We start from the raw sequence: 13298 nt of genomic DNA, 5'->3' as shown, positions 1-13298 counted from the left end.
CACTTTGGAAGAAGCCTCAGCAGGAATCAGATTCCTGACGGCCCTCCATCTGATGTCCGTCTGGGTTGTTCTGTGTATCTTTCAATCGTACACAGAGCCCTATCGACACAATCTGCTCCTGCCTGGTCGCCCTCACCTAAAACTTCTTGGAAAACTCTCTCAAAAGAAGCACCTTGGGCCAAGACAGGTGCTGAGACATTTCATGTGCCCGAAGATGAAAGGAACCCTCAACACGGGACACACACCCATAAGCTAGCCTCAAAGTGAAAACTCCGTATGAACCACAGAACACACTTTCTTACACTAATTTGTGGTCTCTTAACCACAGACACACACAGTCTCCTCTCAAGCCAGCTTGGCTTTGGTCCTTAGGGTACAGTGATGAGCACAGGTTAAAGATGTAGCATGTGAAGGAGGAAGCTGTGGAGAAAGGACAAAAAGCAAAAAAGACCTTTTACGTTTCTATAGTCGCCTCTTGAGAATGTTTCCCCCCCATGGACTGAGACAGGATTACAAGAACTCAACAACTGAGGAGCCCACATGCGGATTATACTTTTTCTCTAACAAGTTTACAGCAGTGTACAGCAGTTACAGACATGTATTTCATAATAAGAAAAGTACAACCATATTTATTAAACTTGAGGTGAGGTGGGCAGGGAAGAGGGTGGAAAGCACATTCAGGAATGAGTTCTCAAGCGCAAGCCCAGCACTGATGCCCACGAGAATAGACACAGACGCCGCCCTCCCAAATGGCAGAGACTTTCCTTTCCTGGGGGGAGCGGGAGGGGAGGGTCGTCCCAGCCCCACCTCCCATTTCCGTTCTTGGTTCCCAGGCGGCACTCTGGGAATCAGGAACTCTCACTATGACCTACAGGTTATTCATAGAGTTGGAAGCTATAGCATTACGCAAAGAAGAGGAGTATTAGGAGTAGCTGCTCACATTGTGGGGCCGGAAGATGGGATCAGAGGTTCGCCAAAACCCACAGGAAGGAATCCCACTCCGGTCCCCAGATAATTTCCTCATAAGTTAATCATTATTTCTTAACATAAAAATAAGGGTAAAACTCCGATGGGAAGCTGGGGAAGACTAGTCCTTGAGACCTGGATAGCAGAGTCCAAGAGCAGTGCTTTCTTTTATTTTTTCCTTGACCTCCAACCTCTCCCCTTTCAAGCTACAAGTAAAAGCTCCGCCACCATTAAGATACGATTTATCCTAGTAATTTGACTCTTTCTTTATTCTTTTGGATCCTAAGGTATCAGTTCTTTTTTTAGTCCAACAATTCTTGTGCTTGATACTGAGGGTAACGGGAAAGGAGGGGTGAAAACAAATTAAGAAAAAGCAGCTTGGAATGCAGGCTCGAGCTGACACTGAGCACGTTCCTTCATAGCACAGGTAAGAACGTTATGACTACTGAGTGGTGTTTTAGTAACTGTTGCATTTCTGGTTTCCATGTACTTATTCTGCCTTTTTTTTTGCGATTCCAGGGAGTTTTGCTTGTATCCTATTGAAGGAAAAAAAAAAAAGGAAAGAAAAAGGTGAGAAAGGACATTAGAGGTAGGTTTTTACTTTTTTTTTTTCTTAAAAGATTTTTATTTATTTATTTGACAGAGAGGTCACAAGTAGACAGAGAGGTAGGCAGACAGAGAGGAGGAAGGGGAAGCAGGCTCCCTGCTGAGCAGAGAGCCCGATGTGGGGCTCGATCCCAGGACCCTGAGATCATGACCTGAGCCAAAGGCAGAGAGGTTTAACCTACTGAGCCACCCAGGCACCCCTAGGTTTTTACTTTTGTGACACCGAAAGACGGCCATGGGCTTGCTGGAGATTGTGGTACAATCTCCCATCAGGGTTTACTCTGGATGAAAAATGCGGGGCCGAGTCCGGTCTGGGATGAGCTGAGGGGTCTGCAAAGATTCATGCCCTCGCAATGCCACTTGCAGCCTGCGGCCTGTCCTCTTGTACTGCCTGCACCTCCTGGGTCCTTCACTTGGGGTTCCAGAGAAGAATTAAGGGGATCTGGGCCTAACACCTGCTGTGTTCCACACTCTGGCAGCGCAAGAACCCATTTCTCTGGGAAGGCTAGGTGACCCACTAGCGCTACAAAAGGAACCAGGAGTCAAGGGTCAAGGTGACAGATAAAAAGACTACAGGAGCTGGCAACAGTTCCTGGCCCCTCGCCAGACACCAAAGCCACCCTTCATTTTGTGCAATAATATGGTTCACTAAGGGCATTCACATACCTCTCAGCCAATGTCAAAGCCACTCTTCACAATTAGAGCCCACAACAGGGACTGACCAAGACATGAGACTTAAAGCTAAGCGACATCTATATTTCACAATCAGAAGTAAACAGCAACCAGATACATATTTGTGCTAACTGTCCTTGCCTGGTGTTAGCTCTAATGCATATGTGTAAAAGCAAAATAGCAAGTAAAGACCCTGGCATCCAGCCAGAACTGTGTACATATACTTGTAGTTCCCCCTTATCAAAATTGGGAAAAGCACTAAAATTGGAGGTGTGAAAGGGACTGGGGCGGGGAAGAGGGTGCACAAAAGAGGTTTAGCTGCTTGTGTTCTATTTCTTAAATGTCAACATTTTAGTTAGAAGTGTGGGTTCCTTAGTGTTTGACATGATTGGGAGGAAAAAAAAAAAGCACAAAACAAAAAAACTAAACAAAGAAACCCCAATGGCTTCCTGGTAGAGGGAGTCATAAAAATGTCTATCAATAGTTTATTACTTGATTTCAATACTAAATTGGTTCAAAAAAAAGGAGAGAAAACAGGGATTTGGTAGTTGAGGAAAAGTAGCATTGGTTTTGAGTCATTTATTTAGTAAAGCTCTTATTTCTAGGGATGTCTGGGTGGCTTAAGTGTCTTAAGTTCTTAAGTGTCTGCCTTTGGCTCAGGTCGTGATCCCAGGGCCTGGGATCAAGCCCCACATCAGGCTCCCTGTTCAGTGGAAAGCCTGCTTCTCCCTCTCCCACTCCCCCTGCTTGTGCTCCCTCTCTCGCTGTGTCCCTGTCAAATAAATAAATAAAATCTAAAAAACCAACCAACCGAACAAAAAGCCCCCCCAAACCTCTTATTTCTGAAAAAGGAGGGATGAGTTTGGCTTAAAATTGATTAATGTGGGGGGGTAGCTTCAGACACTTAAAAGGCCAAGTCAGAAAGGCAAAAGGTTCTAATTCCATGGTTCCTTTTTAATCTAAGATACAAAGAATGTTTTCTAAGGAAGTAGGATGAAATAATTTGTAGTAAAAATCAAACTATTAACCAACATTTTTCTTCAGGATCAAGATTTCTTTCTTTGAGCCAGTATTTTATAGAAGAGGCCAAAAATAATTGGGGAAGAAAAGCACACATTCTGATAAAACGTGGAATTAAAGTATACTTACTTTTCAACAATCGACTTGGTCTGATCACGGGCGATGCCAACATAGTGATCAATCTGGGTCTTTAAGGAAAGGGAAGAGACTCAGTTATGGCAACACACATATTAACAATTTTCCTGAAAATTTCCTTAAAAACACTATTGCATATTCTGGGAAATGAGAATAACATCAGTTTTTAAAATTTATTATTATTTTTTATTTTAAGTAGGCTCCACACCCAGTGCAGGGCTTGAACTCACAACCCTGATGATATCAAGAGTCAGATGCTCTATCAACTGAGCCAGCCAACTGCCCCAATAATGCCCAGTTTTTAAGAGTATTTTAAAAACTTCAGGTATTGGGGCATCTGGATGGTTCAGTTGGTAAAGCATCTGCCTTCGGCTTGATTCATGATCCCAGGACCCTGGGACTGAGCCCCACACATCAGGCTCACTGCTCAGCAGGAAGCCCACTTCTCTCTCCCCCCACCACCGTTTGTGCTCTCTCTAGTTATCTCTCTAATAAATAAAATCTTAGAAAACCAAAAAGCCTCCCCCCCATTTCAGGTATTAGGGGTGCCTGGTTGGCTCAGTCGAGTCCTGATCTCAGCTCAGGTCTTGATCTCAGGGTTGTGAGTTCAAGCTCTGTGGTGGGCTCCACACTGGGCACGGAGCCCATAAACAAAACACCCCCAAAACCTTTCAGGTTTCAGACTTTAAATTATGCCATAAACGCCTTATAATAGTCTGTTGAAGTAAAAATCTCTTGTTTCTTTTGCTAAGGTCTTACTTGCTAGGTATTTCCTTTACAGAAACTGGAGTAAAGCATTTTCAAAATACTAAAAATTATCTAACCTATATTCTGTAATCACAAATGTTGTTTTGGCTCCTAGGTAAGACTAATTCATTTAATATCAAAAGGTATAAATAAAAGTCTGTTGATTGAGGACTTAACCTATGAAGAACAACCTCGGAGCATCTGGCAAGGCTGTACCATTCTACAAAGCAATCATCTCTTCACACAGATGGAGTCCCATAATAGCCTTGACAGTTTAAATTTCTTTTCAGACATCAGCTTTTATTTATTTAAGCATTTTTTCAACTTATTTTTTTGAACGGATAATGCATCCCCATGAAAAACTTAAAAGACATACAACAAGTCATAAAAAGGTACCTTCCTACCCTTCTCTCTCCTAAACTTCAGTTTCTCTTGGTAGAGGAAACCACTACTTCTCACAGGCTCCTGACTTAAAACTCAGACTGCAGAAATGGTTACAAAATGATCGTTCATGGGGTGCCTGGGTAGCTCAGTCAGTTGAGTGTCCTACACTTGGTTTCAGCTCAGGCTGTGATCTCAGGGTCGTGAGATCAAGCCGGGTGTGGAGCCTGCTTGAGATGCTCTCTCCTCTTTCCCCTGCCCCCTCCCGCTTGTGCACTTTCTCTCTAAAATAAGTAAAGGAAGGAAGGCAGGCAGGCGGGCAGGAGGGAGGGAGAGGAAAAGAAAGAAAATGATCACTCCAAATTTTCAATAACTAAAAAATGGACTAAAGCTAGTCATACATCAACAGGTATATATGACTCAAAACAGGCAAGTGCTTACCTTGTACTTCTCATAGACAATGGGGACACTGAAAACGAGCAGTTCGGCTGTAAGAGAATCATAGGACACAGCAAGTGTACATGTGAGACAGTCAAAAAGACCCAAGATTCAAGGAACATACATTTTCCTCATGAAATACGGGGAAACACAGATCTTAAATATGAGAAATCCTACTTAGGGCTCGCAATTAAGGACGGTTAGCTATAGGTACACAGGCTTTCTTTGTATCACAAATAATTTCTAAATTATGAAAATGATTTCTGTAAGATCCCTATATTTAACACAAATGTAGGCAACTCTCCTTTACTTCTATTTTCACTTCATAGTTAGGACCTTTATAGTTATAGTTAGGACCTTTCTTTATAGTTAGGACCTTTCAAAAATCCTATGGCCACAAACACAGGGTCTTCCAACATCTAATTGAAGGTTTATAGATGTTAAAGGCTGGGCCACATGGAAGGAGTGGAGACATGCCGGGCATTCTCTTGGCTCCTACTTTTTACCAATTACAAATGACTGCTGAACATCATGGGGATTAGGAGCATGGATACCCTACACAGTCAAAAATCTGCACAGAACTTTTGACTCCCCTAAAACTTGGCCAGAAGTGTTACCGAAAACACAAACAGTCGATCAACATATTATTTTGTATGTATATTATATGCTGTATTCTTACAGTAAGTTAAGCTAGAGAAAAGAAAATGCTAGTCAGAAAATCCCGAGAGAAAATACATTTACAATACTGTACTGCAAAAAATCTGCGTATAAGTGGGATCCCACAGTTCAAAGCTGTACTTCAAAGAGCATGGAGACATTTTCCTTGTCGCCTTACCGAGAATCAGAAGGGTGATTCCATTGAAAACGGCACCAACATAGGTCATCAGCCACATGAAGACAGCCAGCTGTGAAAGCCAACATCAGAGGATTACGCAGGAGCCATCATAATGCAAAATTTAGGTTAACTGATGTCATTCTCCCCCTGCCAATTAAGTCTGCATAAACTTAGGGACGTATGCCACACACAATTATAATGGCACAATGAAGGTTCTACCTCGTCCGCACCACACACTTGCAGGGTGCATCAGAGAATTCCGTAGTTCTCTGAAGCTCCGAGACAGACTGTGACTGTGTTTTGGTCAGTGATGCTGCCCTTGTTGGGAGGGCACTTAGTTCCACGGGGGCAGGAGATGTCTCCTCCTCTCCTGACTCCTACCCCCATTTTTCACAGGCTGGTTGAGATAAGCATACACTTGGTTTTGTGTGATAAAACCCTATTTACTGGTTTTCCTCTGATTTATAACTTAGTCCCTGGCTGTCCTCAGCCTCACCACCAAAAGCTGTAGAAGCAACTGACCTTCAAGGAGTCAACCAAATCTTCCACCAGAAAGAGACGAATAATGAGTTTCAGGGCTCTGTTGATGTGCACCATGGCAGCATTCACGTAATTATGGAAAGCTTCTGAGGACAGAGTAATGTCTACATCCAGGTAGGCTCTTCCAGAAGAAGAAACAACAGTCATACATTTGACACAGAAGAAGAACATCTTTGCTAGTAGAGCAGTTATTTAGGGTGTGAAATTCCCCCAAGGGCACATTTTAGAAATCTGTAGGAGCATTTTTCTGTCATGGGCTGGGGAGAGGGCCCCATCGTCTTTCAGCAGACAGAGGCAAAGATGCCAGATGTCTGCAAAGTGTGGGGCAGTCATACACAATAAAGTAGTGCCCTATGCCGTGCATAAACTTTTACGGCCTCATAGGATATTCATTTGTAATGATCAAAAGCCTAGGACATATAAAAACAAGGTATTTTCCCCAGTTTTAACATACCCTGAATTTTCTAAAAAGACTGTATTTTGTGTATTCTGAACTTTACTAAGATATTTTACACCACTTTGGAAAGTCACATTTGTATTGGAGATTACACATCTAAGTGTAAGTATATAATGTCTCTATTGTTTTTTGTGTGTGTATAGTCATGTCGAAGCAGTTAAATATTGACTGGGATATGTATTATTTTACTATAAATGACCTTCCATCTTCTCATTCCTTTATATTACAAGTATAGTCTATTTTTGAAATTTTGCTTATAGCTATCTATGAATTTCATTTCAAAACATTAAAAGAAGCATTATAAAATATTTGTTAGCAAAAGAAAAAAGACGATGGAGATACTGAGTCTGATAGGGTTGACAACTATAGAAAAAGACAAAGACTTGGGTTCTGTTCACAGATGCACCAGAGAACTGAGATGTAAGCATGCGCTCATAACCAGTTCATTCACTCAGTACTCAGTGAGTGCCTACTGGGTATCAGACCCTCTGCCATGTGCTGGCGTTCAAGAAAGAAAAGACTGCTTTTGCCTTAAAGAGCCTACAGTCTTGCGGGAAAAACAGAAAAGGAACAGATAAGCTTTCCTTTTCTATTTATTAAGAAAGTATTTACTACCTAATACAAAAGTTATAAAAAATAGATGCCGTAATTTATACAACTTGACAAAATACATTTCATGATCCACAATAGTGTCCTGCAAAAGAGGAAAAATCCTAAGACCCCTGAGCTTGTGGCAAAAGTCATATTTATTCACTCAGTGATCAGCTACTGATTTGTTAAAATTAACTGGCGATAACTTTTTTTTTTTTTAGGGTTTTATTTATTTATCTGGCAGAGAGAGATCACAAGCAGGCAGAGAGGCAGGCAGAGAAGAGAGGAGGAAGCAGACTCCCTGCTGAGCAGAGAGCCTGCCTTCAGCTCAGGTCATGATCTTAGGGTCCTGGGATCGAGCCCCACATCGGGCTCTCTGCTCAGCAGGGAGCTTGCTTCCTCCTCTCTCTCTGCCTGCCTCTCTACTTACTTGTGATCTCTCTCTGTCAAATATATAAATAAAATATTAAAAAAAAAAAAAGAGTTACAACACAGGGGTGCCTGGGTGGCTCAGTAGGTTAGGCTGCTGCCTCTGGCTCAGGTCATGATCTCAGGGACCTGAGATCGAGTCCCGTATCAGGCTCTCTGCTCAGCAGTGAGCCTGCTTCCATCTCTCTCTGCCTGCCTCTCTGTCTACTTGTGATCTCTCTCTGTGTAATAAATAAATAAAATCTTTAAAAAAAAAAAAAAAGTTACAACACAGCAGGGGTGCCTGGGTGGCTCAGTGGGTTAAACCGCTGCCTTTGGCTCAGGTCATGATCTCAGGGTCCTGGGATCGAGCCCTGCATTGGGCTCTTTGCTCATTAGGGAGCCTGTTTCTCTCTCTCTCTCTTTCTGCCTGCCTCTCTGCCTACTTGTGATCCTTCTCAGTCAAATAAATAAATAAAATCTTAAAAAAAAAATAAAGTTACAACACAGAAAAGCTAGCAAGTGGATTCTAGAAATGCATGACCTACTGACCTCAAGACTTGTTCCTGGTAGTAAGAAAACTAAAGGGGAGGGGGCCGGAGGCGGGGGGCGGGGAGCGGGGCAGGGGAGGTTTAGAAAACTAAGGGAGAGAGAAGAAGGAAATCAGCAATAAAACTAAGAGTGAACATATCAAATTCTGATATTGCCAAGAGCACAGCCTCAATACTGAGATTTCAAAGTTGTTTTAAGGTTTAACTATATGAGGGGGCCCTGGGGGATGGGGTAGCTGGGTATTGGATATTAAAGAGGGCATGTGATGTAGTGAGCACTGGGTCTTATAGAAGACTGATGAATCAATGAACTCTGTCTCTGAAACTAATAATACACTGTATGTTAATTAACTGAATTTAAATTAAAAATGTTTAAAAAATCAAAACCAAAACCAAACCAAACCAAACCAAAAATAGTTAACTATATAATAGGAAACTTAAGCATGTCCTTGGGACCCCATCTAACTGGGTGCTGTCCTGGAGGCCCCGCTCAGGAGTTCAGGCAGTCGTCTTTGATATTAAAGTGTGAATCCCTCGTTTGTCCAAAAGTTATTTGGCTCCTAACTTGGTCCCTTCTGAATAGACAAGGTTTCTAGCTGACGGTTCCTGCGAGGGATCAGCTGCACTGGGCTAATTCTTCCCTTAGTCCGGTTTGATCGGCAGACCTGCCCGCCATCCTCAGCAAACCCCTTCTCTAAACTGGCGAGTGTTACTTGTGATACTTCCACTCACTTGAACGGATGGCCCTCTTCTGATTTCTGTACAGCTTGGATGACAGACTTGTAGACCCTGAAGCTGATGGTGACAGAGAGGAGGGCCAGGATGAGGTAAGAAATCACGCTGATGACACTGAACGCTGCCAGGGAGAGCAGCATGACCAGTGTGGTGCCAAAGACAAAACCCGTCTTCTTCACATCTCGCCAGAAAATCAGATCGTGCACTGCCAAAAGAAAAGGGAACACAGGTTACCCGGGAGCACATGGCCAGGCCTGCTCTTGGGCTGTGTCCTGCACGTCCAAGAAGCATTACGCTAATGTAATTACACAACACGCAGTTCAGACGCACCGCTCCTTAAGAGAATCTGATAAATGAAAATCAAACTGTAGGTCAGGAGTGAGGACTCATACTGCAAAAGGTTCCTGCGGTTTCTGTACAGGTTCACAGAAACTTAGAAACTTCTTTCTTTTAGAGCTGGCTACTGAAGTACAATGGGATAAAATACCAATGTCTTGAAATGTTTCAACAGAAAGGGTAGAAGTGTGAAAAACTCTTTAATGGCTGACTGAATGAAGCAAACCATGGCGACAAATTCATCTGGTCACTATAAAACCAAAGCTAAGGTATGGATAATAAATGGGGTGGGAGCAGAAGAGAGCGTGGATAAAACGAAACCCAACTCTATTCGTGTTGGCCACAAGGGAACCCTAGTCTCTCTGTTAATCCGAAGAGAACTCAGGAAGGACGGTGGGTGGGGAACTACATTATTATCTAAACCGCAATACCTATGAAAATGAATGGGGACACTATTGATAATTGTTAGGAAACAGGTATAAATCAAGACTGTCTCAGACAAGTGCGTCTTGTGGTAAGGGACAGCCAGACTGGAAAAATCTAAGTTCTTCTACTTAAAGACTCAAGAAGTGTGTGTAAAAGTTGCTAGTGATTACCATCTATCTAGCAAGGACCCTGTATTTGAATTTCAACCTGTGAAGGTTATTAACTTCAACACAAATGGTCCTTTTGCTGTGTTCTTCTGTTCATGAAGAAGGGCAAGGGCTTCAGAGCTGGAGAGACAGGAGTTCGGATCCTGGTTAATTTTTAGCCATATTGTCTTACATGGCTATTCTAAAGCTTTGTTTTTTCTTTTGTAAAAGAAAGTAACACCTATTTCCTAGAGTTGTTTTTACAGGACACCAATGCAGTAGAATGCTTAGCATTGTTAGTGACCTGCAGTAAACACTCACATTTTAACTATAATCAAAACAGGACAGGTCTGTAAGACTGTGATTGAGGGTAAAATGAACTTGATTCTGTTCAAGGGGACCCCCTGGCACCTAGATCTTCCCCATGGTCCAGCTACAATATTCACCTCTGAAGCCTAACCTTGCTAGAACCAACATATCCTAACTTGAAACTTTTACCCTGAAGGTATGCTGGCTGTACAGAAGAAACAATCCCTGGCTGAGGAGTCCAGACAAGGGATGTGGCCCTAGGAGAAGTAACAGGCATTAGGATTCCTGACAGAAATGCAAAGGAAGAGAGCTGGGAGGCAAATCAGGCTCACCTGATGGGACAGAAAGTTGAACAGAGTGCTGCCTTCTTAGGAGAGCAAATACTAAGCAGGATTCCTACAGTTAGAGAGTCTAAGTATATAGACGTCTCTGCTCCTAAGACCACAAGCACAGTTTCAACACAGAATGCTTCCGAGTGGAACAGATTAACCATGTGCCTCTTTGGTGTACTGCACCAAGAACACAACATCACTTCTGTGGTATTGTTGCCAGTAACAACCAAGATCTAATAAAACACCAGAAAACCCAGACTGAGAAATTCACAACTTGGATGGACGTAGAGAGTATAACCCTAGGTGAAATAAGTCAAACAGAGACAAATACCCTATGATTTTGTCCACACGTGGAAAGTAATAAACAAGTGAACAAAGAAAGGAAAGAGACAAACCCGACTCTTAACTACAGGGAATACACTGCTGCTTGCCAGAGGGGAGGTGGGGGGGGGTGAAAAGGTGAAGGGGATTTGGAGTGGGTACACTTACAGCGCCGAGTAATGCACAGTACTGCTGAACCATTACTCTGCACACCCCGTATGCGAAACACTGTACTTAATTATTCCTCAATAAAAAAAACAGCAAAAAATAAAGGAGATAAGATTTGAGAACACATAAATGCCATGTGTGAGGACTACAGACTGAACATTGGATAAAGGGGTAAAAATGGCTGTAAAGGACACCACTGGGACAGAGACAAAATCTGAACGCGGACTACGTAACCAATAAAAGCACACGTGATCCTTCAACAACAGGTGCTTGAACCGCAGGGCTCATTCTCGTGGATTTTTTCCCAATAAATACAGTATAGTACTTGTAAATGTATTTTTTCTTCCTTTTGACTTTCATAATGACGTTTTCTTTTCTCTGGCTTACTCTTGAGCATATACTATACAGTGCACAGAACACACAATGTGTGTTAGCTGACCGTTCACGTTAGCAGTAAGGCTTCTGGTTAACGGTATGCGATTAGTAGTTACATTTTTGGAGAATCAAAGTTATAGGTGAATTTTTGACTACATGGCACTCACTGCCTGTTACCATGATGTTCAAGGGTCAACTATATGGTACCAATATTAAAATTCCTAAATATAGTAAGTGTACTGTGGCTATGTACATTCCTGAAAAAAATTCTTGCTCAAAAATGAAGATAGGGGCGCCTGGGTGGCTCAGTGGGTTAAGCCTCTGCCTTCGGCTCTGGTCCTGATCTCAGGGTCCTGGGATCGAGTCCCGCATTGGGCTCTCTGCTCAGTGGAGAGCCTGCTTCCCCCCTTCTCTCTCTGCCTGCCTCTGCCTACTTGTGATCTCTGTCAAATAAATAAATAAAATCATAACCCCCCCCCCCCCGCCAACGAAGACAAACACAAACACTCTAAAGTGGAAAGGGGTGTGAAGGGGTAGGATGTTTGCAATCAGCTCTTAAACAGTTCCGGAAAAAACATGTATCAGGTGCCTGGATGGCTCAGTCAGTTAAATGTCTGCCTTCAGCTTGGGTCATGATCTCAGCGTCCTGGCTTCAGGCTCCATGTTGGGCTCCCTATTCAGCCAGGAGTCTGCCTGTCCCTCTCCCTCTGCCCTGCTTGTGCTCTCTTCTGTCTTTCTCTCAAATAAATGAAATCTTAAAAAAAAAAAAAAAAAGAAAAGAAAGAAAAAAACATGTACCTATGGAGTGGAGGTGGGAGAAATAAAGCAAAAGTAGGCAAATGTTAACAACTGGTGAACTAGAATGAAGGTTACGTGGGAGTTTTTTGTACTGTACTTGGAATTCTTTAAGTTTAAAATATTTGAAAGAAACACAGAAAAAGAAAAAAGAAAAGCTTACAGGTAAGACTGGGGCCCAGAGAGAAAAAGACCTCAATGTATCAAAGAGAGGTAATGACACCAGCGTACACCCGAATCTAGATAAGCAAAAGCCACCCTATATTCATGAACCTTACTGCCATCTGCTGGAAGACCATCGGAAGAATAGTGAAACCTACAGGGATAACATACGTGAATCGTGTCCCATAGAGGTGTGCAGTACACAACCTGCACAACAGTACAGAAGTCCCTAGGCTAGGCCTTAAAAATCAATGGCAGAGGGGCACCTGGGTGGCTCAGTGGGTGAAGCCTCTGCCTTCAGTTCAGGTCATGATCTTGGGGTCCTGGGATGGGAATCCCTGCTCAGCGGGGAGCCTGCTTCCTCCTCTCTCTCTTCCTGCCTCTCTGCCTACTTGTGATCTCTCTGTCAAGTAAATAAAATCTTTTTAAAAAAAACTCAGTGGTAGGGGTGCCTGGGTGGCTCAGTGGGTTAAAGCCTCTGCCTTCGGCTCAGGTCATGATCCTGGGGTTCTGGGATCAAGCCCTGCATCGGGCTCTCTGCTCGGCAGGGAGCCTGTTTCTTCCTCTCTCCTTGCCTGCCTCTCTGCCTACTTGTGATCTGTCTGTCCAATAAATAAATAAAATCTTAAAAAAAGAAAACAAACAAAACTTAATGGTAGAATTATGGTCTCTAGAAAAGGGGCACACTGATTAAAGGGGCTATAACAGAGGGAAAGAAAAGGCTGATTAATCCCTCAAACCTCGGGCTGAGATGCTCTTCCTCCACAAAGTCACATGACTTGTTCCTTCACCTCATTTGGGTCCTGGTTCATGGGATACTGCCCTCAGACTGCCCATCCCACTGAA

The 13298-nt window shown here is 43.0% G+C and overlaps 1 protein-coding gene across 2 annotated transcripts in view; it reads right to left on the bottom strand.

Moving 5' to 3' along the window:
• Positions 1 to 601: 601 nt before the first annotated feature.
• Positions 602 to 13298, bottom strand: part of RTN3 (reticulon 3) — a 66070-nt gene continuing 53373 nt past the window's right edge. For both annotated transcript variants that reach the window (XM_032357113.1, XM_032357114.1), the window contains 6 exons: positions 9080 to 9287; positions 6323 to 6461; positions 5801 to 5870; positions 4969 to 5015; positions 3394 to 3452; positions 602 to 1502 (listed from right to left, as the gene is read on the bottom strand). In XM_032357113.1, coding sequence (XP_032213004.1) covers positions 1457 to 1502; positions 3394 to 3452; positions 4969 to 5015; positions 5801 to 5870; positions 6323 to 6461; positions 9080 to 9287 — 569 coding nt within the window. In that variant the 3' untranslated portion in view covers positions 602 to 1456. The remainder of the gene's footprint in view (positions 1503 to 3393; positions 3453 to 4968; positions 5016 to 5800; positions 5871 to 6322; positions 6462 to 9079; positions 9288 to 13298) is intronic.

Source organism: Mustela erminea, chromosome 9, assembly GCF_009829155.1.
Source record: "Mustela erminea isolate mMusErm1 chromosome 9, mMusErm1.Pri, whole genome shotgun sequence".
NCBI lineage: Eukaryota > Metazoa > Chordata > Mammalia > Carnivora > Mustelidae > Mustela > Mustela erminea.
Note: the sequence above shows the minus strand (reverse complement) of the source record. Positions and strands in the feature narration are given on the sequence as shown.